General features: G+C 30.2%; 2 protein-coding genes across 2 annotated transcripts in view; both read left to right on the top strand.

The window, feature by feature from the left end:
* The first annotated feature begins 5,346 nt into the window (after positions 1-5,346).
* Positions 5,347-5,835, top strand: LOC111620628 (NADH dehydrogenase [ubiquinone] 1 beta subcomplex subunit 3-like). Its single transcript, XM_023362591.1, has one exon. The coding sequence runs from the start codon at positions 5,414-5,416 to the stop codon at positions 5,711-5,713; it is 300 nt and encodes a 99-aa protein (XP_023218359.1). The 5' UTR covers positions 5,347-5,413; the 3' UTR covers positions 5,714-5,835.
* Positions 5,836-9,846: 4,011 nt separating this feature from the next.
* The window catches only part of LOC111620632 (solute carrier family 35 member F6-like), a 50,385-nt gene continuing 34,934 nt past the window's right edge, over positions 9,847-25,297 (top strand). The window contains exons 1-2 of the mRNA XM_023362599.1: positions 9,847-10,006; positions 20,331-20,422. Of these exons, the coding sequence (XP_023218367.1) occupies positions 9,912-10,006; positions 20,331-20,422 (187 nt within the window). The 5' untranslated portion in view covers positions 9,847-9,911. The remainder of the gene's footprint in view (positions 10,007-20,330; positions 20,423-25,297) is intronic.

The raw sequence follows: 25,297 nt of genomic DNA, 5'->3' as shown, positions 1-25,297 counted from the left end.
AAAAAATAGATTACATCTTTTTTCTTCGATTAAAAATGCCATCGTTCGAATTATTTATATTTTTCATTCGTAAATCTTCGAGCAATTTAATTACCAGAGATCTTTACCCGAAAGATGCAGTGACGCCATCCGGTGTCGAAAAATGAAATTGTTTGAAAAGATGTCTAGCTGACAAAAATGGGCCCAGTGTGAAACCTATAGATCATCGGAAGGACGAGAATCGAATCGAAAAACCTTTCGTCGTATCCTCATGAGAATATCACTTTATTTTCTGTTTTAAATGCTCCGAATTCGTATCGGTCTTTCATAATATAATTCACGCCTCGATTCCTCCATTGTAAAAATTATTTGTTGTCATTTCACTATTTTAATAACATGACTTTTTTGTAAATTATTCGTTCGAATGTCTTTGGTTTATTTGATTTATGTCATAATGTAATTTGTTTTATTCTGCGGATCATCGGAAATATACCTCACTTTAGAACTACATCAAAGGCGACGTATAACTCCAAATAGCGCTAAATTGCGAGTGTTTAATAATTTAGAAGCCTTCCCAAATGCAATAATTTAAATCGAGCACTATATAGTAAATGCTTTAGTATAATTTATAGTGAGCGACATTTCCGATGGATCTTAAAATTTTCTACAACCACCTTTTATTGTATAATGTGTTATCATGAAAGGAACATCACGGTCTGTTTATAATATGATATTTAAGTATGTCACGATATTGTAAAATAATTTTTTTGTTTTTCCATTTTATGTTCTATATTCGATAAAATAAAAGCTTGGACAAAAACTAAAAGTTTTAATATTGTATACGTGCATCTAACACTCGTACCTTGAGAAAATTGAAAAAAAAAAATCGTGAGATTGATTGCTTAATGTGCTATTGTGATTTGAACAGAAATATAATCAAACACAATTCCCAAATTTATCTACAGTGATAATATTTTTGCAAGCATTGTGTTAATAGATTTTAATTTAATAAATTATGCTTCCTAATCATTAGTGATTTTTGTATTCCAGTAATGGTACGTATAAAAAGAACAATAATTGCATACTTATTAGCAACGGCTATTAAATTATACTCTCGATTAATGTGGTGCGACAAGATAAGTGTTAAGATAATGTTGTACGTATAAACCATGGATGTCCGCAGAAAATTTTCCAGGAAGAGCAAAGTTTGAAGACAAATAATTACATCAATAAATTTTTATTTAATTTTGGGGTTTTTCTCATAAGTAGATTATAAAATACAATATTGCATCAATACAAAAAGACAGACAAAGCATTCTATGGTGAGGGTGTAAGGTTACATACATAGCCTATCTCAATTACTTTTACAATTATAATTTGTGGAATTTTTTACTCGATCTTGGGGGTGGGAAAGGTAAGGTCCTCTCTGCGGACGACCATGCTGTAAACTGCACAGAGTGTTCACTTTAACATTTATCCGGGTGCAAAAAATATCTTTGCTACATTGCACGAATATATGCGTGTGGTGCATTAGTTACACCGCAATGTTTAGAGCAAAATAAATTAATTCATTCAAAACAGAAACATCTGTAAACCAAAACAATAGCTAAATTGTCTCACCTTTCTCGAGCACAAAGATAACGGTAGGAAATCATTTTATAACGATTTAGAATAACGTGCATATTGTAAAGCTTGTTGTGCCGCGTGATGAATATTACGGCAGTTACATACTCTATTCTGGGAAAATTTGTCAGTCCGTAAAATGTGCTCGAGCAGGTTTGATTTTTCCTGACTTAAATTTAACATCGTATTTCACCTGTCAAATCTCTGCACATTATTCCCTGCACGTTTCAGATAGCAGTTGAATCGATGCATGTCGTGGAAATCTAAAATTTAATGTATTTATGACTGCTATAGTCCTTATTGCGTCGCTGCTTCGCGTATGCCCGTATGTTGATATGTATGGAAATGTACCAAAAATGAAGACAAGGGTGAACCGGATCTCGATCCTGTTCACCCTTGTCTATGCTACGGATTTGCATCAAGCAACATTATGTCAAAATGGTCGTATACATATGGTGCAGCTAGAAAGCGCTCATCCACCAAGACCTTAATGGAATCTAAGTGCCCTTTCTCGTGCATTTTGTCTATTTTCTCTATAAAGTTTAATTATTTCACAGTAATATTCAGGTATGTGAAGGTGCTCTACCAAATCACAGACCGATGTTAACTCTTTTATGTGGAGGTTGGCGTCGCGTGTCTCCAGTTAATTTGTCAAGTTGACATTTTTAATTTGCATCTTGTTCTTATGTTTGGAAAATTTACGTATTTGTCCGGAGCCACTGTGTGATTTACACGCGTCTTTTTTTTTTAATGAGTTAATTTACTTTGCTGCAAACGTTACAGTGGAACTAATGTTCTGTACCATTAAGTATACAATGTATACAAGTGCAATGTGGAAAAGATCTCTTATGTACTTGGATAATTGTTAAATTGAACTCTAAAGTTGTGGAAAATCCGAAAACTACAAAACCGGTTACGGAACCGCATCTTGGTCCGAATCCCGAGTAAAACCGATTTTCATAGCGAAAAAATAACTACACTTTTTCTACATAATTAATTAAATAGGCAACATAACTCATTAATAGAAAGAATAATTTTATTTACTTGTAAAAGTATGAGGAAGGATAAATTTAAATTCACAATTATCTTGGAATTTTTATTTTATACTTGATTATGTACAGTTAAATTTCGTTTAAAAATGAAATAAAAATAAAAATCTATTTAGAATCAACAAAAGAAATTTAAAAATTTATTAAAATAAGAAGTTAAAGAATAATTAGACTATATATAAGCCGAAACAAAATTAGTGGCCTTTTAATAAAATGGAAATTGTTTGATTTTAAAAGAAGAATTTTACTATTTATTTTCTTTGAAATAAAATATAAAAAATATTAAATATATAATCAGCTTATATTTTATATTATTTTTCTTTTTAAGGAATAACTAAGAACAGCAAAAATTGATCTTAACTATACCTTTTGGTAGAACCGGGTTTGACAATCGATTTCCGGTTCCAAAACTACTGTAATATTCAAATCCGGGTTAAGTCTAGATTTCGAGAATTACTTTTCAACCCTATTCAACACTTCATATACAATCTTAATAAAATGTAAGCAGAAGTAACAAAAACGAAATTCCTTTGTATCGATGTAAAAATTTTTAGTAATAAATTTATTCGAATCAATAGGAAACGTTGACGTAGATCGACGACACAAACACATATGATTTTTGCTAATAATGCATTAGCTTTTCAAATAATGATTTTTTATAATATTTATACAGTTTATACAGTAACACTTATTAAAACAGTCATAGAAATAATTAAATTTAAAAAATTTCACATTAAAAATTTATATGAGCGCTTTATTAGGAAAATTATTTATAATAATTGGCACCAATATTTCCTGTATTCGAGAACGTTTGAAATCAATGTATAGAATTCATTTCTCGTTCAATTATTTCCGTATATCGTATGCTGTATTTCCTATATCATCAGAAATTATTTGTTTTTACTACTTTCCTTTAGGTCTATAAATTTATAATTGAGGCATTCGGTGGAATAAGATACCTAAGGTTACATAGATCCCTTATTGCTTTATTCATTTTTCTATGTTCTTGAGTGCGTTTTATATAAAAAAGGACTTTCATGAAAGAAGCAATACATATCATTGTGACTTTTTGCTAATTTGTTAACAGACGCCAATAAATGGAGCTAATTTTCCACATGATGGCCTTTGTGTGAAATGTGTATAGAGTTTTTTACTAAAACATTGTAGATTTTTCTAATAGCGAAAACAAAATTTGAAGAAAACCTGAAACTAAAAAAGATAAAGTCCTCGTCGAGTTTTTAAAAGGGTAATGAAAGAAAGCAGTAAATAGAAGCCTTGCGTCTCTCGCGCAGGAATTAATTTGAAATGTAACTGACCGTTGAAATATCAGGAGACAATGTGTCTGAGTTAATAAACTATTATTAGGGTATTATTATTTCTGACTTCTTTGCTGCACTTAATTTTATTTATGTGTAGCTTCTCGTGTTATAATTAGGTAATGGTAACTTGAAAGTCGTATGTGTTGTAAAAAAACTAAGTATATTTTTGGAATCAGCATGTTAAATTAATATAACTAGAATACTTCATCTATTACTAAAAACTTCAAAAATTTTGTACATTAGTATAATCAAACTTAACAATGAAAAACGAAAATTGATTAACTTGTTCGTGAATTTTTGGTTTATAAACTAGTAAATTTAACTTATTTAAAATTGAATTTATATATAAATTATATAAGAAAATAATACGAGAAAAGATGTGGGTTAGATTAATATAAGAAAGAACGTGAATTCTTATCGAAAGAATTCTTATCGTTATGTGTATTATCTAAAACGCGTAATTGTAAAATATCAATTCAGGTGTTGGAGGAGAAAAGTGCCTAAGTGAAAAAATTAATTTTGAAAAACTTGACGAAAACTCGTAAATTATTTTTGAAAGAATAAAGAATCTATTGCTATAGAATGTATTGTTGCCTTATGAGATAAGTGTATTTTGAATATATTTTAATAACACATTATTTTAAAAAGCTGTTATATATCCAATAAACTATTTTAACTTAGGTCCCATTTTCCTTTTATAAAACTATAAAACTTTATCCATGAAAAATGAAATTGCCTATTTCTCGTATATACCATTACGAGAAATACGTTCGTTCCATTACGAGTAAGAAAACTATACTCTAACTTATTTTCATGTTATTAAATACTCCACTGGCTTAATAATGCCTCAGAGGATTTTCCGTTCGGATATGTCGGGCCCCGTCCCTCACCACCCGGCAGCCCCATTGTGGGCCTGGTCGAACCCACAATGGCTTGCAAAAAGAGGCCCTCTTAGTGCCCACTAGGCGGAAAGAGTTAAAAGAAAAAAACCGATTGCCCCATAACGGACTTTTCCGAATCCATAATGGGCTTACTATGAAAAAGGCAAAGGCCTTCTTAGTGCCCATAGATGATAGAAAGAGTTAAATGTGTATATATCTGAACACTTTAGGAACCAAAAAACACAATTCGGATGTCTTACACGAAATGAATCAAAATGTTTATTGTAATAAGAAAACATGAAAAACCGTCTAATAATTTTTAATTTAAATTTAATAATGTGTTTCGATATTCTTATTCTATTTTTGAAATTTATTATATTTTTCTATACATATTAAAAGTATATCGTATTTAAATTATGATTTCTTTTCTATTTATCTTTTTACGGAAGAATTTGTTAATTTTTAATCGAATAAAGAAAGAACAGAGAGGCGCCCTCTACCGCTCAAATGTATATTTATAATTTAATGGCCGCCGTATCTTAGAAAGGTAACGAAAGTTGCAATGGGTGGAGGCCACGGAGGAAAACCGTATGAAATTCCCGATTGGAGAATCTACAAAGTGGAAGATGTACCAGAATTACTTCAAGTGAAGAAAGCTCTGCACAGTATAGGATTAAAAGATCCGTGGTTGCGGAACGAAGTATGGAGATACCATCCTGGATTCCTTACTATGCGACAGAGAGGAATTAAGTTTTACTTCCGAGGAGCTAAATGGGGAACTTTAGCTTTCTTGTTGTCACTTGCTGCAGAAACTGCTTATAATAAGTGGAAAGGTGATGATTCTGCTCACGGTCATCATTGAATTCACGGTATTCCATAGATCAAGATAATTGTATAGTTCAAATCTAATCTGATTGTTGCCTAAAATGTAGATACAACTTTTCTTCTATTATTAGTATCTATATTAAAGAATACGAAAAGTTTTATAATGGACTCTTTCGTTTTACGTGATTATCAAATACGGAAACAAAGCACGTTTATCCAAAGAAACTATTTTAGTCGATTTAAATTGCTAAACTATATTCGTTTTGCGTTTTTCACAATACAAATTTAGCTTTATTTTGTACAAGATATCGTTTTTTTTTTTTTTTAATGAAAACTAACTTAACGATAAATAATATCTAAATATGTATTGTACTGTATCCTTAGTCAATACTACACTTTCATACTGATGCTTTGTAAATAATATACTATTGAGAAAAAATGTATATATGGTAATAATCACAGTTCAGCAAATATTTTAACTTTTAAGATTATTTAGCAATTAGTTTCTTGCAAATGCATGCATTTGCAAGAAACTAATTGCTAAATAATCTAATCACAAAAATCTTTTGCATAACAGAAGGAATAATTTGTCAAATCTTGTTAATTTTATTGATTGTGATAGTTTTATTTGTAGTCAATAATTGTGTGTGTAATTTACTTATTGTTTCAACAAGAACAAAGTTATAGTTTTTGAATGGCATAGAAATGATTACTGCAATGAAGAACTTGAAACTCTATTTAATAAATATAATTTAACTGTACTTTTAAAGTACAGTTAAATTATATTTATTAACTGTACTTCGACTATTCAATAACAAATTGATAATGCTATGATGGTTATACCTTTTATTTCCTTTTTAGTTAATGATTCCTCTTGTTTTAGAATTATATTTGATATTTAAATCAAACAGTTACAGCAAAGTTGAACTTATTTACTATTTTTTTAGATTTCATAGTAATTTACAGAAAAGGAAAAAATATAGGATGCATTATACTTGATATTTCAGCATCAATGAAATTTGAAAACAATGCCATCTAATTTTTAAAATTATCTAAAATTTAAATATAGCATATACAGTATATATAGTAGGTCTATACTACATTTTTTCATTTATTTAAACCAGTAAAAGAATTTCTTTAAATTTATTATATTTATTTTGCCAAATTTAAGAAAAGCTATTATATTTTCAATTGTTTTTATCATTAGACTGTCTAGTTGAATTGTTTGATAAGTTGTCACTACTAAAACCCTATACTCCAATACTTTAGTTATTTAAGGAATATTATGTAACTGCTATTAGTGAATGTTTTTATCATTGTTTTTAGTGATTTGTTTCCTACTGCACCAATGGTTGGATATATCTATAATAAGGTAAATATGTTGAAATGTTTTTTTTCCATAATCCTGTGGGTACAGATGTTTAATTAATGGCTCTTTGGGGAATCAACAGTCCATAATTTAACCTTTATTTTCAATGATTGCGTGAATTTATTAACATAATCAGAGAAAAGAAAGGTTACATTCTAAAATTGTGGACTGCTGATTCATCCAAAGACCCATTAAACACCTGTACCCACAGGATTACAGGAAAAAACATTTTAAATAATTATCAGAATATTATCAAAAGCAAAAGAGGGCAAATATGTGTTGAATCTAGCATTTAATGGGATCAGAGTAAATGATGAGTTTTCAAACATGCATTTAATAAATTACTCGTGACTCCATTTTATTTAGAAGGAAGGAGGAAAAAGAAAGAGACGTAAATAGTGAGACAAGAAGAAATAGGTTAATTTAATTGCCTTTCTGTCCTTATATCTTACTTATATTATTGTCAACTGGGACGTATCGTATTATTAGGACTATTACACTTGTTGTACTGGTTATTTGCAAAAGGAGGAGTTCTTAATCAGAAAATAAAGATATTTTTGAAGAAATAGGATTTGACTCTATATTAACGATAAAGATTCAAAGACAGAAGGAAAATGATATCAATATGAATGTTTCCACTATAAGATCGTTTTTACTTCCATCATTTTAAACACGACTGTCTGATTCGGGATACATTTCGAAGATATCCAGAACCACAAACTAGAGAGTTCAGAACAATTCATAGCATTCTACGTTGCCGAACACAGCTCGAAACACCATTAAAAATAATAATAATAATAATGATAAATACAGTGAAAAATTTTACTTATTAAAAGCGAAAAAAAATTTTTTTAATGTTATTACTATTGATCTTGTTGGAACCACGCAGTTTAATTTTATTTTATAATTGCTCAATTACTGCATTACAGTTTTACTAAGCAGACTTGGACAAACTTTTAAAGTGTGGACAAGAAAGTTTTCAGTAAACCTTGTCTAAACTTATAAATGAAAGGATGTTTCTGCAAGTCTAGGGTCTGTTCAGTAAAATTTCAACGCAGTTATTTGATAATTTTAAATGTATTATTAGCAGTATTATTAGTTAAGTAAATTATATTGCATAACAATATACAAAATTCATATAGAACAACAAATTTCCATAAATTAATTCTTATATAAGAATTTATGATAAGTACTAGAAACTAAAAGAATCTATTTTAGAAAAAAAAAATCAATAACGATACCGTCATTATTGAATCTAGAAAAATTTGAATTATTTGATGTTTCTGCGCTAAAATAGTTCTACAAAAGTTGTAAAACGAACAAATGCTTTCAGTATTTCGAAAGCGTTCGCAGGACAAACACTACATGTGGCCACATGATCTAATTTTCAAAACGGAATCTGTTTTTTAAAAATGATAGACTAATACGTTTATATCTGGTTGTTAGTTCAAAAAACTGTGATAAGTTGATGTATTTTTTTAATCATATTAATTGCATTTTGTGGTAACGAGGAAAGTATGTAGAAAAAGAAGGAATTAGATTCGGTCGAGACATATTAATTAATCTGCGATAATTCTTTACAGATGAAAGCACGATCGGGGGCGAAGCTGGCGGAGTCAATGCCGGCAAATTCCGCGAAAAAGTCTGCAAAGTCACGCCACCAAAACAAAAACAATATACTGTGTATATTTTTAGTAATTAAGAGAAATACATCAGTTTAAAGAAGCGCAGAACAGATTTTTTGGAAGAGCACGAGAGATGGAGAGAATGGTTAAGACAGCCGTTATTCTCATAGCCAACATTTTCGACCAGCATTTTGCACGGACTATCGGTATCAGCCATAGGTATAATTAGGCAAAATCAGCCTCCACGTCCCAACGATAAATGTTTAAATACAGTCCGAGCACGATTCGTTTTCTAGCAGCCACAGGATTAGAGTAGAAAAAATAGAATGACAGAATAATCACATAATTTTAAGAAATTTTTATTTCATCGTAAAATATGCATTATAAAATGTTGACGTAGTAAGATATTCCAATAAGAATATCTTACTTGCTTCAGAGCATCATCAAGATTAAGAGAAATTTAAATATAGAAGAATGACAATGGGTGACCTGAATTGAACATTAGAATCGATAAAAGAAAAAGCAGATCAATGGTTTTGAAGAAAAATCTCTTTGGAAACAAGTTATACAGTACTTGCACAAATAAGAAAAGTTTTAAACCGATACGTAGATAGTTTTGTTTTTTACTCTGCCCTCCCTGTGGGTATTAAGCTGACCTCTTTTTAGCAAGCCCATTATGGGTTCGGCCAGGTCCACAATGGAAAAGCCGTCCTTTACCACCCGTAAAGGACGGGTCCCCACGTATCCGGTCGACCACCCCCGAAAAATCCCTAGGAATTTTTCGGGGGTGGTCGACCGGATTCGATTCCGGGCTGCCACCGGTGACTGCTCGGCCATCCGGCCAATACGTAGCGATAGTCAAAGAAAAGAATTATCTTTAGAATTCAATTTCGGAATAGAAATATCTTCATTTTTTACAATTAAAATTTTAATTACGTCTTTATTTCATTATCACTTAATCAGCACTATGAGGAGACAATGAATACTTTTCGTTTATTTAAATTGACTAAATCAAAAAATAAATTCATAATTATTAGTTAAATCGTTTTTATTTTCAAAACTTTTTACAATAAAATTATTATAAAAATATAAATATATTTATTTCTTCTTTCTTTGAAAATTGTAAATAAATACGGGAAAGGAGGCAGTGACATCGATTCGTCCAGTTGGCAACTTTCAATCATATGATTGTTGTTTGTGTTTGAATGGCACGTCTAGGTTTTTGGAAATAGTTTTTCGAAATGGCTTTGACTCTTAAACAGTTACTTTTATGTATTGGAATGTTGATTACAGGTTCTATTAACACTCTAAGCAAAAAGGCTCAAAATGATTGCAGGTAAAGTTTTCTGTTAATAAATTCCAGTAACATTATTTGCAGAAATGATACTAATGATAATGGTAGCTTTTAATATTGTCTAATACGGCAAGTTACATAATTTAAAATTTTTTCCATATAATAATTACTAAATGTTTCGTAAAGTGTCATGTTTTAGATCGTGCTCCTTTTGATGTTTTTTTGACATACAGGGGGATAGGCACTCCTGGTCACTATACACGAGACTGGACTTGGCATCTGAGATGTAAAAAAATTACACCAATTAAATATTTATGACAATTTAGATGACAGTCAAAATTTTTCTTAGCAGTTTTTTTTGTAAAGTTTGGTGCTTGGAAGCAGTACCCACAAGGTTTTACGTGTGTTATTTTCTACATGCATTGTTGCCACCTTTTCAAAATTGCTGATCTGGACAATAGATTTGTTCCAACACCTATGACTGGTTTGAATTTGAAACTGTACAAGGCATGCACATTGTCATTTTACAGCCAAGAACTGAATAAAGTGCATGCCAGTTTTAAACCAGTTAGGGACTTGTGTTGGAACAGATCTGATATTTGCAAGTTAGAATTTTAAAAGTACATTTTTTGTCAGTTTTAGCCTAGGGATAAGATGAGGATAACTTTGGGTGGGGTTGTGAAGTTAAAGTGTTCAATTAACTGTTAAAGTAAGATACTCACAAATATTTTTATAAATTAATTTTTTTATCATAATTTCACAATTTCTAAGAAAACTGGACAAATTAATAATCAATCCGGACCATGAATTTAAAAACTGGCTTGTCTGGGTGAAAACCAGTCTGGTGGGTGGCAACACTATCCATATGGATAATGTTGCCACCAGACTGTATTGTATTTTACATTTCACCTCCATATGGAGGTGAAACGTAAAATACAATAGGTAAAAATCTTGTGGATGCAGCTTCCAAGTGCCAAGCTTATCTTTACCATAGAAAAACTCCTAAGAAAAATTTTGACCATCATCTAAATTGTCATAAATTTTTAATTAGTGTAATTTTTTTTACATCTTGGATGTTTTTTTTATATCAATTGTATTATTATGTATCAATTGTATATAAGATAATGTACAGTTTGGTCAGCACTCTGCGACTAAATATACCGACAACTGAACATTTTCAATATTCATTTTAGTCAGCATCGACCAAACACATCACCACACCAATTGAACATGCTGCTGATTGATGTTTTGATATACCATTTAGAAAAATTGTTATAAAAAGTTTTAATTGGCATAAATTTGAGGTTTTGTAATTCTGAGTAACATTTTGAATAAAAATTCATTTGTTTCCATGCAATTTTATCTTTGTAAGCATAAAATTAACCCATAAAACTGAATTAGCTCTATGAGAACCTCCATGAATTTTGACCTATTGTCTTGGAAGGTTCATAGGCACCTCACTGATAACAAGAAAGACTTAAATTTAAAATTTCAGTTTTCTAGACCCAGTAGTTTTATCTCTGAGTGTCTGTAGTGTTGGATGAAGAAAATGGAGAAAAAAATACAGCTTTTTTTGGGCAGTTTTTGCACTTTTCAATTGCTTATATTTCAGCAACTGCATTATAGAAAATCTTGAAATTTTTGCACACTACCTAAGAAAACAGTTTTATTTCAAATAATTGGAATTACTTCAGGTATTTCGTGGTGGAGAAATTGACCCCCAAAAATTGGCAATGCTGATTCCTTTATGTAGTCAGTCAGTGACTTTTTTTACTTGGTGGGGCATTACTGCTGTGACTCCTGATAACATAACAGGCCCTTCATCTATGCCAAATAATGGCATATGTAAGCTAAGCTATAGAATTATAATGTAATGCCCTAAGCTGCAGCTTGTTTATCTTAAGTGCAAGTCTGGCCCTGACTGTAAACTAGAATCTTATTCATTCTTTATGTAAACAAAAATGTATTTATCACATATTCAATTTATTTGTAAAATAAAATTATATTAAGCTGTCATTAAGACATTTTATTAATAAGGTATAAGAAGGATGGATAATAATATGTGCAATAGAGTAATAAGAAACACAAAATTAGTATACCAGACAGTTTTAAGCTTGTAGCCCTGATTTTTTTTTTCTCTGAATGATCTTTCACTTGAGGATCTTTTTAAAAAAATAATTTTCTTTTGTTTTTCTATCAAATACAGGGCAAAATAATTGAGGGTATTTTTTCCTTAGAAAGTTCTGTTTTCTTTGCAGAATACACACACTTAATTTTGACAAAAATCGGATTTTTTAAAAATCAAAAGTCCATTGCCTATCAATTCTAGATCCTCTGTTTATGAGAGAGATAAAAATTTTCTTTGAAAGCCCTTTTAATTGCCAATAAGATCAGATAAAAAATAACAAGAAAAAGTTCTTACCAAAGTTTGGATAAAAATGTTTGCAAAAAAAGCTACAGTTCTTGTTGATAATGTTTTTAATAAACATATCTTACCAAAAAAAAGAATTATAGAAATTATCTTTAAAGCGATTTTTACAGGTTTCTAGTACCTTATGAATTTTTTTTTCCTGTACCTTATTACCCTTTCTTCTTATTACTCCATCCTCTCCTACATATTGACTTCTTAGTTAATTCATGTTTACTATTTCAACTTGAAAAGTATGAGTTTTTTAAAATCTGTTTCATTCTTTCCAAATAAAGATCTTTTTGTTGTTATTTTGAAGTTGTTACTCTTCTTCTACAATAACATATGTTATAATAATGAAATAACAAAATGTTTGTGTTGATTATTATAAATTATTTTAAACACAAAATTAGTGCTAAATGTCATGAAAATGATTTTGTTTTAATATTTAAAGCATTAAATTGAATCAAATTGAATGTTTTTCTGAGCTCATGTTACTTGAATAATTAAATAAAAGGTGATTTTAAAATTCTCCATATAAAATAATACCTGACACATAGCTAATAAAGAGTGACATTACAAGTGACTTCTATTTCTAGTTGCTTGAGACTACAGAGATTAATTCAGAGAGATTACAGGCTGGGCAAATCAAACTAGCCACTTATTAATCAATTTGGATTTCCTCTATATCAGGGCTTCTTAAACTTTTTCATTCATGACCCCATTTATGATTGTGATTTTATTCACGACCCAAAAAATATAAAATAAAGATATATACAAATTTGCATAAACAGTAATGGTGAACTACCACAATTCACTCTTGTGTTACAATGGAACAGAGACAACTGAATGCACTAAAAATCAACAACACTACACTAGTTCACACTACAATTGTTGTCTCGCTACAACAAAAGTGACACAAAGTGCAACTCACGAAACCTATGACACAAAGCATGCCATTTTCAAACTATTACAAATTATTTTCAATATTTTGCATCAAAATCTCGCAACCTCCGAGATTTCGCTAAGTGACTCAAATGGGGTCACGACCCATAGTTTAAGAAGCCCTGCTCTATATCAAAGATCCAAGTTGATTTACAAATAGCTAGTTTGATTTGTCTGGTCCTTAACCTTTTGAATTAAAGTCACAAGCAGCTGGAAATTTACATTCAAAATAGCCAAGTTCATTAACAATAAAGATACAGAAGGCATTTCCATGGCTTGGAAATTATTATAGATTTCATAACCAAAGAAACCTAAAAATCTTGAAGGATCTTTTTTTTGACCAATTGCCATACTTTCCATTTGTTGTATATAACATAGCTAGAAAAGTAAAAATGATGCATAGAGAATCATGACACTATACAGTGGTACCTCGGTATACGTCTGCTTTAGAATACATCCAATTTGGAATACGTCCTGTTTGGACGAAACAAATTTTGCTCTGTATACGACTTAATTCAATTATACGCGCCATCTACAAACAAGTAGCACTATCGGTGTATTAGACCAGGCTAGACGTTCGCAGTGCCACAGTTTATAACTTTGATAAATTTCTTTTTATTTTAATTTGTAAGTAAAATGTTTTTATTTTTATTAATCATGAATTGCAAAAAGGCAACAGAAAAATAAAAACAATGACTAAAATCACAATGGAACTGAAAAAAGAGATTGTTGAGAAATATGAAGATGGCATGCATGTTCGCGATTTTAACTGTTGCATACCGTATTCCGAGAACGACAATATCGACAATTGTGAAAAATTAAGACATTATTAAATTTGCTAACGTTGCGAAAGGGGTTGAATCAATTTCTAAACATAGATCGAAGACATTAGATCATGTTGAGAAATTGCTTTTGCTTTGGATAACTGAAAAACAGTGTGCTGGCGAATGTATCAGAAGCAATTATTTGCGAGAAAGCTAAAATGATACTTGCTGATCTCATGAAAAATCAAGCAGGAACTAGCCAGGAAAGTGAGGTGTTTAAATCCAGCCATTTTTTTCTTTACATGAGAACGGATTAATCATTTTTAATTACTTCTTATGGGAAAGGTTGGTTTGGTATACGTCCTTTCGGTATAAGTCAAAACACCAGGAACAGATTAAGGTCGTATATTGAGGTTCCACTGTATTATTTAATATTTATTTTTAGTTTTTGTTATTTTAAACCAGTGGTTCTTAACCTGTGGTCCCTGAAAGCATCCGAAGTGGTCTGCGAAAGTTATCCCAAAATTATTAAATAAATGACGACGTGTTGATGACAATGCACAGTATGTCAAGATTAGAGCCGGTAGCGGACTGGGCTGGGGTATGGTGCACAGTCAGAAAATATGAAACAGGAAGTCACTAGCAATAAATTTGCATTTGAAGATAAAATCAGTGCGTTTATTGCTAAAATCGACCTATGGATCAGCAAAGTCGAAAGAGAGAATTTTTCTGCTTTTGATACATTGAACCCAATTATTGATTGACAGTGTGCTGAGATTAAAGGACAAATACAAAAGAACATTACATTCCATTTGCAAAGCTTGAAAAATGAATTCAATCGCTATTTTCCTGACTGCAAGGACAAAGGTATTCGGAAACTGATTTGCAATCCTTTCATAGTCAACATTTCTGAGGTGCCGGATGAAATACAAGAAGAGTTAATTGAAATGCAACATGATAGTAACTGCAAGGATACATTCGAGACAGGAATTAATCTTAAAGATTTTTGGAGCCAAAAAGCTATTGCTTTCCCTAAAATTCGAGAAATTGCTTTACAGTACCTAACTTTATTTTCAACCACATATTTATGCGAGCAAGGATTCTCAGTGCTTTTGATAATTAAAAATAAACATCGAAATCGGTTGGATGCCAGTGCCGACATGCATTTCCTTTGAGTAGCACTGAACCAAGAATTCAGCAGTTGGTAAACAGTATGCACTCACAAAAATCGCACTAAAATAATGTAATTAATGTAACACTTTCGCAAATAATATAATACTCTTGGTTTCGAATAATTTTCTACATATTTAATTTATAGAACAACCTTATAAGAACCTATATTACTGCTAAACAGCTTGTGGTCCATCACAAGACAAAAATTTTGATAAATGGTCTCTTGTCACTAAAAGGTTAAGAACCACTGTTTTAAACCATTATGTCATACTTTTGAGTTATTTTTATAATGTATAGTGTTTCATTATTTTAAATTTAAATAAATTTGTTTTTAATTTATAGAGTTTACAATGGCTCACATCAGAAGTGTCTAAGCACTATCTATCAGAAATACATGAGTTTCATCCTCTATTGTAATGCCTATTGAAGAGCTGCATTATCTATTTACATTTTATATAGTTAAAATACTATAGTTAATACTATTCTACAATAAATATGACTTACTTTACTGTTACTTTATAACTGATTAGGTAAATAATTATTGAACTTATTTGAGTTATGAATACATACTAAGCTTTCAGTTACTTGTTTGAGGTTAAGTTGTGAATTACATTTACAATCCTTGTGTATTTTATACCATATAATACTCAGAAAACTTAATATTTATACAAATAAAATATTTTTGTATGTACCAAGTTTATAAAAAGAAATTGTATAAGTATATGGGAGCTGTAATAAAGGTCCAGAGCAGCAGTTTCCAACTTTTCTTGAACTGCTAACTTATTTTTGCTAAGTTTTATTTTGTGTGTTTGTCAAACAGCAGCACCTAGTGCTGTACAATTGCTGTAAAAATTTTTTTCAAGTTGAAAAGTTTCCATGGAAAAGCATTGGAGGAAGAACATAGATAAATACAATAAAAATGTAATTTTATTTTTATTTTAAACTGAGCATTGAGTGCCATGACATCAACAAAGGCCTCAATGCAGAATCCGGATATTTTTATAGTACCTCTGCCATTATAATTTTTTTTTTTTTTTTTTGGTTACTGTAAATTACCAAACATGTAATGTACCCAGTTGGGAATTGCTGGTCTAGAGGAACCAATGCAACTCATGAGCCAAAGATTGGTCAGTGTGAGTTCATAGTTTAAAATATTTTATTTTAAATCTATAATGTTCTGTATTTTTCAAATTTGTTTATCATGTTCATTGTGTTTGTATTTTTGAAATGGTTCATATTCCATGTGTTCATATGACCTAAAGCTCCTCTCCTGTCATTAGTAATGAAATTTAATAAAAATTAGTTATTTTATATTTATTCTTATTGTATTATTTAAACATAAAACATAATCATCACTTTTAAATAAAATTTGTTTATTAATTATTAGCTTCTCCCTTATCCTGGTTAGGGATAGAACAGCTTTTCTGTATAGTTTGGCCGGCTTTGCCATGAATAAATCAGACAAAAAAACTAGCACATGTAACTCCCTGGGGAGGACCTCTAAAAGACAGCTGAAAACATTCAAACATTAAATTTTTGTTCAATTACTGCTGGAATTAGCATTTAGGTGTGAATTTTTGTTTATTAATCATTTTTTTATTTATAAAAATATGACCAAAAAGTCTATTAATATTATACTATTTATTGATATATTTATATTATATATATTTATTAATAATTATCCTGTAGGAAAAATGTTTAAATAGAATATTTTATTTGCAAATAAATGTTTTCTTAGATATAAAATATCACTTAAAAATGAAAAAGTCCCGCTTTGGAATCATAGCTATATTTAAAAATTGTGATAAAAAATTATACAAAAGCTATATTGGTTACAGTATTAAAAATCATGTTAAGAATCACACTAAATTCTTTCTAATAAGTACACAAAATTAATTGGATATTGAATAAAATTTATTATTCAACACTATATAGTCTAAGTAAAATGAAAATTAAACTAAAATGAATTAAAGAATTCATTAATCAGATGTTATCATTCATTAATCATTAAAGCGAAACTTCTTATTTATTATGAAGACAGTGGTTTTCTATACTTAAAATATAGTAAAAGTTATTCAATTTGAAACATGAAAAAACAAAAATTTGTCTATTTTGGAAAATTATTAGTCTTGGCAAAAATGAGCCTTTTCTTTTATATTTTACTTTGGCTTGATTTAGCTTTGTATATCATTTTTCTGCTTTTTCCTCTCTCTTCATCTTGTTCAATTTTTTGACTATCATATTGTTAGTTTGTCCTTAAATCTTATTCTGTTTATAACAAGATAGCAAAATTAATAAATTAAAAAACACATTTAAAGATCCTGGCCACTTAGATTATTTAATCTGATAATATGGCCAGGATCTTTATGATGTGTTTTATAATTTATTAATTTTGCAATCTTGTTAATTTGTTACTACTAGTTCTCTTTTCTGTATTATATCATTTCCTCTAACATTTTTTAGTAGTTATTGTAGTTTTACTGATTTGAAATTAATTTTTTTTTCTGAACATGCTTCTTTATTGTTGTTCTTTATGCTGTTTGGTGAATTCATAATCTTTTTAATTGGTTAGAATTGAGTGACTGAGATGTACGGTATAATATTGATAGTAATGGAATTACAGTAGATTTTGTTTTTTATGACCTAAATTTCCTAAAAATTGTTAATCAATATAAATGGGGTGTATATGGTACTTGGCAAATGAGACACAATACCTTATCTGAAGTTGATTAAAAGTGCTCATAAGGATTCAGTGATTGGACTCGGCTAACCTACACATTTGGTTCTTAAAATGCTGTAGTTTGATCAACCAGTTTTTTTTAATAGATTTGCTTGGTGACTTCATAAAAAAACTATAAATTTATTAAAATTATTAACACTGTGAGAGAGATCATCTTACACTATATTATAATAATAATTACTGGTTTGATAAATTGCATTTAAAGATTCTATTAAACTTGTAATAAAAATTCTATAAAGAAAAATCTAGTAATAAAATTAAAGATCAATCACATCGTGAAGTATCTGCAATACTATAAGACTGTAAATACTATAAGACTGCAGAGTTCATTTCCAAAATAGTGCAAAATTGGCAAATTCTAACTTAAAAGTTGAAGAAATAGATTCAGATTAATTTATTAAAGTATTCATCAGTTAGTAGTAAGAAATGTTTTAAAATTAAATGAATTATATGTTAATTTTTAGCACAAATATATATGCAATAAGTTATTAGTAGACAGCAGATTTTAGGCAAATGCCTATTTTTTTCCTTGGCATATACTTGGCTAAGATTTCGTACAAACACTTTTCATGAGCATTTAGACCGAAACAATGGTATTTTATAGTGCTAAAAAATGCTTATTTTGACGTTGCTGCCTATTTTTGCCTAAAACACAAAGTTTAGTCTGTTTTCGTATTTTTAAAAAGTTTTTATTAATTTTTCGTTTTATTTTCCGCAAAGGTTTACTTTAATTCTTAAATTAAACTGCTTAAGTTTCAACTTTTTCCTGAAAATGCAATCAGACAAATTCAATTTTTTATTATTATTGATTACTTATATTTAAGTCCCAGTGGATGCATATCCCAAGCAGAAAAATTAGAATGCAATAATAACGGAAATAAATTACACCCCTGATGCAATTTTATAGTAATAAAATTAAAACTATATGAAATATTTTAAAATAAATACTTTTATTTAATAAATATAGTGTTAGAGATGCCTTATTTGTCATTTTTAGACAGTGGATTTTAGGCAAATGCCTATTTTTCCCTTAGCATATACATGGCTAAGATTTTGTACTAACTACTACAGTGAACATTTCTTCGATATCAAAAAACTTCTGGCCACTTTAGCGGACAATGCAGTTTGTGTAACTAAAGCCAAGAAAATTTTGAATGACATTTATGTTCAGAACAAGTTGATGTACATCAAGTGTTATTTCACATTCATTGCAGATACTATTACTGCTCTTGAAAGTAGTGGGAAACCTATATATGAACAAATTGATCTCCTCAACAGAGCAAACCAGAAACTTTATGATGCACCAGGCACTACTGCAAAAAAAGTGAAGAAAGAGTTGAAAGTAGTGCTTCAAAAGAGACTTGGATTAAAGTGCTTGTTTATTGTGGCTGATATTTTGACAAGAAAAAAGAGCAAAAGTGAATTCCCAGTTCATCTTCTTCCAAGGTTGAAATATAATCCGTTATCTTCAGTAGATGTGGAACACATCTACTGAAGATAACGGATTATATGCTCTTTCTCATATATAAATTAATTCTCAGTGACTCAAACGTTGCAACTTTTCTATTGAAAATTTGGAAAAACTGCTTGTAATATATTATGAAGCTAACTATGGGAAACAGAGCGAATAAAAAATGTAAAGATTATTGTTTGTCTACTTTTGTGTTTGCATCATTCTGAATACGTGCATTTTTGTTTGGAATACATATGTTAAATAAAAAATTCATTGTCCTGATAAGTACGTTAATTGTTCATTGTGCAAATTTTGAACGCCTATTTTTTGTTTATAAAGCCTAAATGATGCAATTTAAGAGCTTATTTTAAGCGCCTAAAACGCCAATTTTAAGGGCCTATATGTCTGCTGTCTAGTTATTAGTCATCTACCATTACAAAACTTTGATTTGAATTAATTTCAGATTAAATTGTGACTGCAGATGAAAACAATATGATGTTTTATTATAGAAGACTTAGAGTAACTAAAATAATTTGTCATCTACCTGAGAGCTGTATAAGCTACTCAGAGACTGATTAGTTATCATAGGCATTCATCTATGGTAACTAATTTTACTTTGAGCTATTAGAGGAACTATATATTTAGATTTACTGTTATCTTTTCTACATTGGTGTTTGATATGTTTATTATCATATTGACTAATGTTGGTTCTATAGTATTATTAAAGCTGATTGATATAGATGAGTAATGTTTATTAATTATTATTTTAGAACTGATAAATGACTTTGTTGTCGTAATAAACTTTGCCAATTATTTTATAGAAATGTGCAATTTTTAGTTATGTACATGATTTGTTTATGAAATTAATTTTAAAACTCTTATAGTGCAGCTGGTTATCCTGATTCAAAAACCAATTCAACAACAACAGTACATAAATTTGATCATCCATGGTTTCAAACAGTTATTATGTTTATAGGTATGTAATATCAATTATAATATAATAAAGCATGTGATTTTTTTATAAATTATGGAAATTTAAATTATCACCATTTATTTTTCAGATACTTTTATTTTTTATCCTTTTAACATACAATAACTTCTGAAAATTATTTGGTCTCTTAGAGAAAAATGATGAATGATATAAATCGTTACATAATAATAATAATAATAACTCTTCCTTGGTCACCATCTGGTCATGGTGGGAGAGCCCAGTAATTTTACTGAACCATGGAGCAATGTAGGCTGGAGCACAAGCTCCTGGTAGGGACAACCATGCCAGTAAGGTCTATGGGGAGAAATGAAGCTAAGAGTGACCACACCCACATTCTGTGGAGACATTTATCATGGTAGTAACCAGATCAAAGTGTGATACCCGCTCAGACGTCGCCCAGGTTAACAAGGTCCGCGTTTGTGGGTTAGGCAGAGGCTCACATTCAAAAAAATAGGCCACAGTCTCCCTTGGTTACTGGTGGCCAGGGATGCCACTCATGACATATGAAAAAACTTGGGTCTGGATGGAAAAAAAAAACCCAGATAGGGAGTTTAAAAACCCGGATTATTTACCCAGAAAAATTCCTGATTTAAAATATAATTATAAATACTTTATCATAGACATTCATGCTGTTATAATTACAGACACTATAATACAAATTTAAAAAACCATTTATTACCTAATTTATACAGTAGTCAGTAGCGTAGCGTAGGGGAGCAGCAGGGGGGCCAGCCCCAGGCGGCAGTTTTTAGAGGGCTGCAAAATTACTTTTTAGGGGGCGGCAAAATTTGACAATATATTGTAAGAATTTGAACCATTTTATTTCATATTTTCGTCCACCTATGATTCGGACCGCTTGAAATGAGCATGGAACAGTGTTACCATCCGACTTGCCGTCCGGGGATGTCATGCATCCACAGACCACAAAGGCTGGAAAACCAGGCCAACAAATGAAATGGACATCAGAAATGAACAACTTTATCATCCATACTTACTATGCAATCACAAAACTCGAAACAAACATGACAGCATACATACAACAGAAACAAACATGACAGCATACATACAACAACTACACCATAGATTCACACAACAATATCCTCATCTCACTGTCAGCAAACAAAGGGTTGTTGATCAAAGAAGAACAATTATACACAACAACCTTATCCCACAAACAACACTTGAACTTATCAAACAGCAGGTTGCTGATCAAATACATCAACAGACAGAAACATTTAACATTATTAATGAAGATCATGTAACCTGTCAGGTTAATCCAGCAACAAGCATTGATAATAGCAGACATACAACAACTACCAGTAATGATATTACAGGCACTTCCTCATCCATCACTGATAATATAGACATAGAATTAGTTAATACACTCTCACTTATATTTCAGGAAACACTCACTAAATATACAGGTACAGATCCCACACAAAGACCACGAATACCGAAAATCAACACATCAAAGGTAGTAGGAAAAACACTAAATTATGTAAACACTCACTTACTACCACACTACATCCATTTAATTTCTTCACTCTCAGACATTCATACATTAGTTTATGCTGGGCAGTCACAGTAGTAACACACCATGGACTGAAAATACAATTGCAGACAGACACACACAAAACACAATTCTATCACAAGCCTGCCTATCAGAGAAGAATAGAAACACAAATAAATGACATTTGACAGATATTATGCAGGCTGACACAATACACTAAAAAAAACCATAACACCCAAATTAAAGAAACAACTCAAAAACATTTTCAAGAAAATCAAAACACACACAAAACACGATCACAACACACACATTACAGAATACATTGATACACTAAAACAAAAACTCATAGACAAAGCACGTATACTCATACAATACAAAACATGTATACTATGAGAACAACAAAATAAATTATTCACAAACAATGAAAAACTTTTCTACAGACAAATCAGTACAAAAACAAACACTGATACACAGCACAGTGGCACATCAACAGAAGAACTCACAACTTATTGGTCTTCTCTTTGGTCCAATGCTGTTACACACAATGCTGATGCAGGCTGGATCGAGGAGGAGAACAGAAACTTGCACAACATACCAGCTATGCCCTGTGCTGAAATAAACATACACGACATCTGCTACGCTGTTAACAGAACACACAACTGGAAGACATCTGATGTAGACAACATTCACAATTTCTGGTACAAAAAGTTTACATCACTGCACCAGGAACTAGCTAAACATCTAACACACATCATCATCAATCCACAAGACATACCAAAATTTCTTACTCAGGGCATCACCTACATGAAACCTAAAAACAACAACACCACAGACCCCACACAATACAGACCAAATGTCTCCCAATATTCTACAAATTATTGACAGCCTGTATCGCAAACAAAATATACAAACACATTGAAGAACACAACATTACAACAACAAAAAGGTTGCCTTAGAAATCACAGGGTATGCAAAGAACAGTAACTCATAGATTCAGTCATTCTACAGCAAGCACACAAACAACACAGAAACATACACACGGCATATATAGACTACAGAAAAGCATTCAAAGCATTCAACAGCATTCCACGCAGTTGGCTGCTACATATTCTACACGTGTACAAAATACATCCATCACTCATTGCATTCTTCCAAAACACTATGCAGCACTGGAGAACAACACTACATCTCAGGATTAGTAACACTTCCATACCAAACAAACAAAACAACATAGTGGAAGATTTTTCAAGGAGATTCTTTGAGTCCTCTCTGGTTCTGCCTAGCCCTGAACCCATTATCCAACATGTTAAACAACATGCAATATGGCTACAATATCAGACATGGAAAAACAACACAGTTTACACTGTCACATCTCATGTACATGGATGACAAAACTTTATGCATCCACACAAAAACAACTTCAGCAGCTCCTACAAATCACACATTCATACATTAAGGATATACAAATGGAGTTTGGCTTCGACAAATTTCTTATACTGTAATTCATAAAAGAAAATTTAAGATAATTTGTTTCCGTTACCTTTCACCATTTAATTTAATATAATAATAATTGTTTATCATTATTTATTATTTCTTTCATTATCCAAAGATCTTCTATCTCCTCATAATCTTGGAACAAATATAGCAGTTTTATTTTTTGTTGGATGTTGATATTCTGTCTCAGTTGTGTCTCTACCATAAAATATTTTTCTGCAGATTTATTTATCTGTTTTGAGATTTGTATACATTGGCTAGAAACAAAACATATCTAACTGTATCACATCTTTAGCAACTAGTTGGTACAGTAGTATATTTAGTACCATAAATGCATTATACAGATATTGGCTATTCCTAGCAAATTTGACTCATGTAATGCAACAAATATAATGTTAACTAAAGTCAGCTATACATACAGTTTAATACAAATACGTAAACTTGTATATATCTTGCACAATTAGTTGGTAAATTCACAAAATTTCTATACATTAAAATATTTTATTCTTAATAAAATAGGTTTTTAAAAAAAAAATATATATTTAAATTTTAAGTCTGTTTCTTAAATACTCTATTTATGTTTCATAATAAGTCTTATTTATTGAAGTTTATGAAATGATATAGTAATATTACAAAGATGAAGAAATTACAGTCAACCCCCTATAACACTGTTGATTATTCCGTTTTATATTAATTCCATGTTGTACGAGTCACTTAGATTTTACAAATACGTGAGCCATACATGGCCCGGCTCACGTATTTGTAAAATCAAAGTGACTCATACAACATGGAATTAATATAAAACGGAATAATCAACAGTGTTATAGGGGGAGCAACTGTAGTTTAAATGTTTTGCTAAATACGTATAATGTAATGAAACATACTTTAAGCTCGTCTTTTTTTTAATCATCTCCCTTAAGTTTTCAGGACTATCAAAAATTTTTTCATTTAAAGTTTGTTGGAAGCTTTAATTTTTATCATCAGAAGCTTTTAATTTATAAACTAGTTGAACAGTTAAACATTAATTTTTAACATTTAAAATTCATTTAATTTTAACATTTAAAAGAAAGTAATGGTAACTACAAGTGAAATTCAGATTATAATTAGTGAATTTATTTATAAATGTATTTTAACATATTTTTTGGGATACATTAATTCTGATAATTTTAGATGACTAATAACAATATATGTGATTACAATAAACAATAAATAGATTCTAATGTATTTGATTAGTAAATTAGTTTAAAATAATTTTCTTTTTCTGAATTTTGGCAAATAAAAATTTTTGTTGGAAAACAACTTATTCAACAAATTATGCGTGCTTATACATACAAATGAATATGAACAAAACAATATGACTTAATTTTCTATTTAGATTCTGATATTGTTGTAGTTGGTGCAGTGTGTTGTAGCAAGGTAAGGAAAAGGAACTGCTTGGTTGAAACAGTTTAATATATGCTATATACAGTAGAGATACAAAAGCACAAGAAACTCTACATAGAACAGGGTCTTCTTATATATAAAAAAATCTAAGCACTACCTGGAATATCCCTAGGAGAGCACCAGAATATTCTCGTCAACACATATATTTTTCTAAATTGTAGTTTTTGTCAACAGAGGTACAAGCAGTTAATTTTATAAAAATACTTATATAAGTATTCAGAGAAGAATAGAAACACAAATAAATGACATTAGACAGCAATTAGGCAGGCTGACACAATACACTAAAAACAACATAACACCCAAATTAAAGAAACAACTCAAAAACATTTTCAAGAAAATCAAAACACACACAAAACACGAACATCACAACACACACATTACAGAATACATCGATACACTAAAACAAAAACTCG

Source organism: Centruroides sculpturatus, unplaced genomic scaffold, assembly GCF_000671375.1.
Source record: "Centruroides sculpturatus isolate CEXI.00-Female unplaced genomic scaffold, Cexi_2.0 scaffold198, whole genome shotgun sequence".
Classification (NCBI taxonomy): Eukaryota; Metazoa; Arthropoda; class Arachnida; order Scorpiones; family Buthidae; genus Centruroides; species Centruroides sculpturatus.
The sequence above is the reverse complement of the archived record's forward strand: the minus strand, read 5'-3'. Positions and strand labels throughout refer to the sequence as shown.

Excerpts from the sequence above, each read along its gene's own strand:
- LOC111620628 (XM_023362591.1), top strand. The coding sequence starts at position 5,414 with ATGGGTGGAGGCCACGGAGGAAAACCGTATGAAATTCCCGATTGGAGA.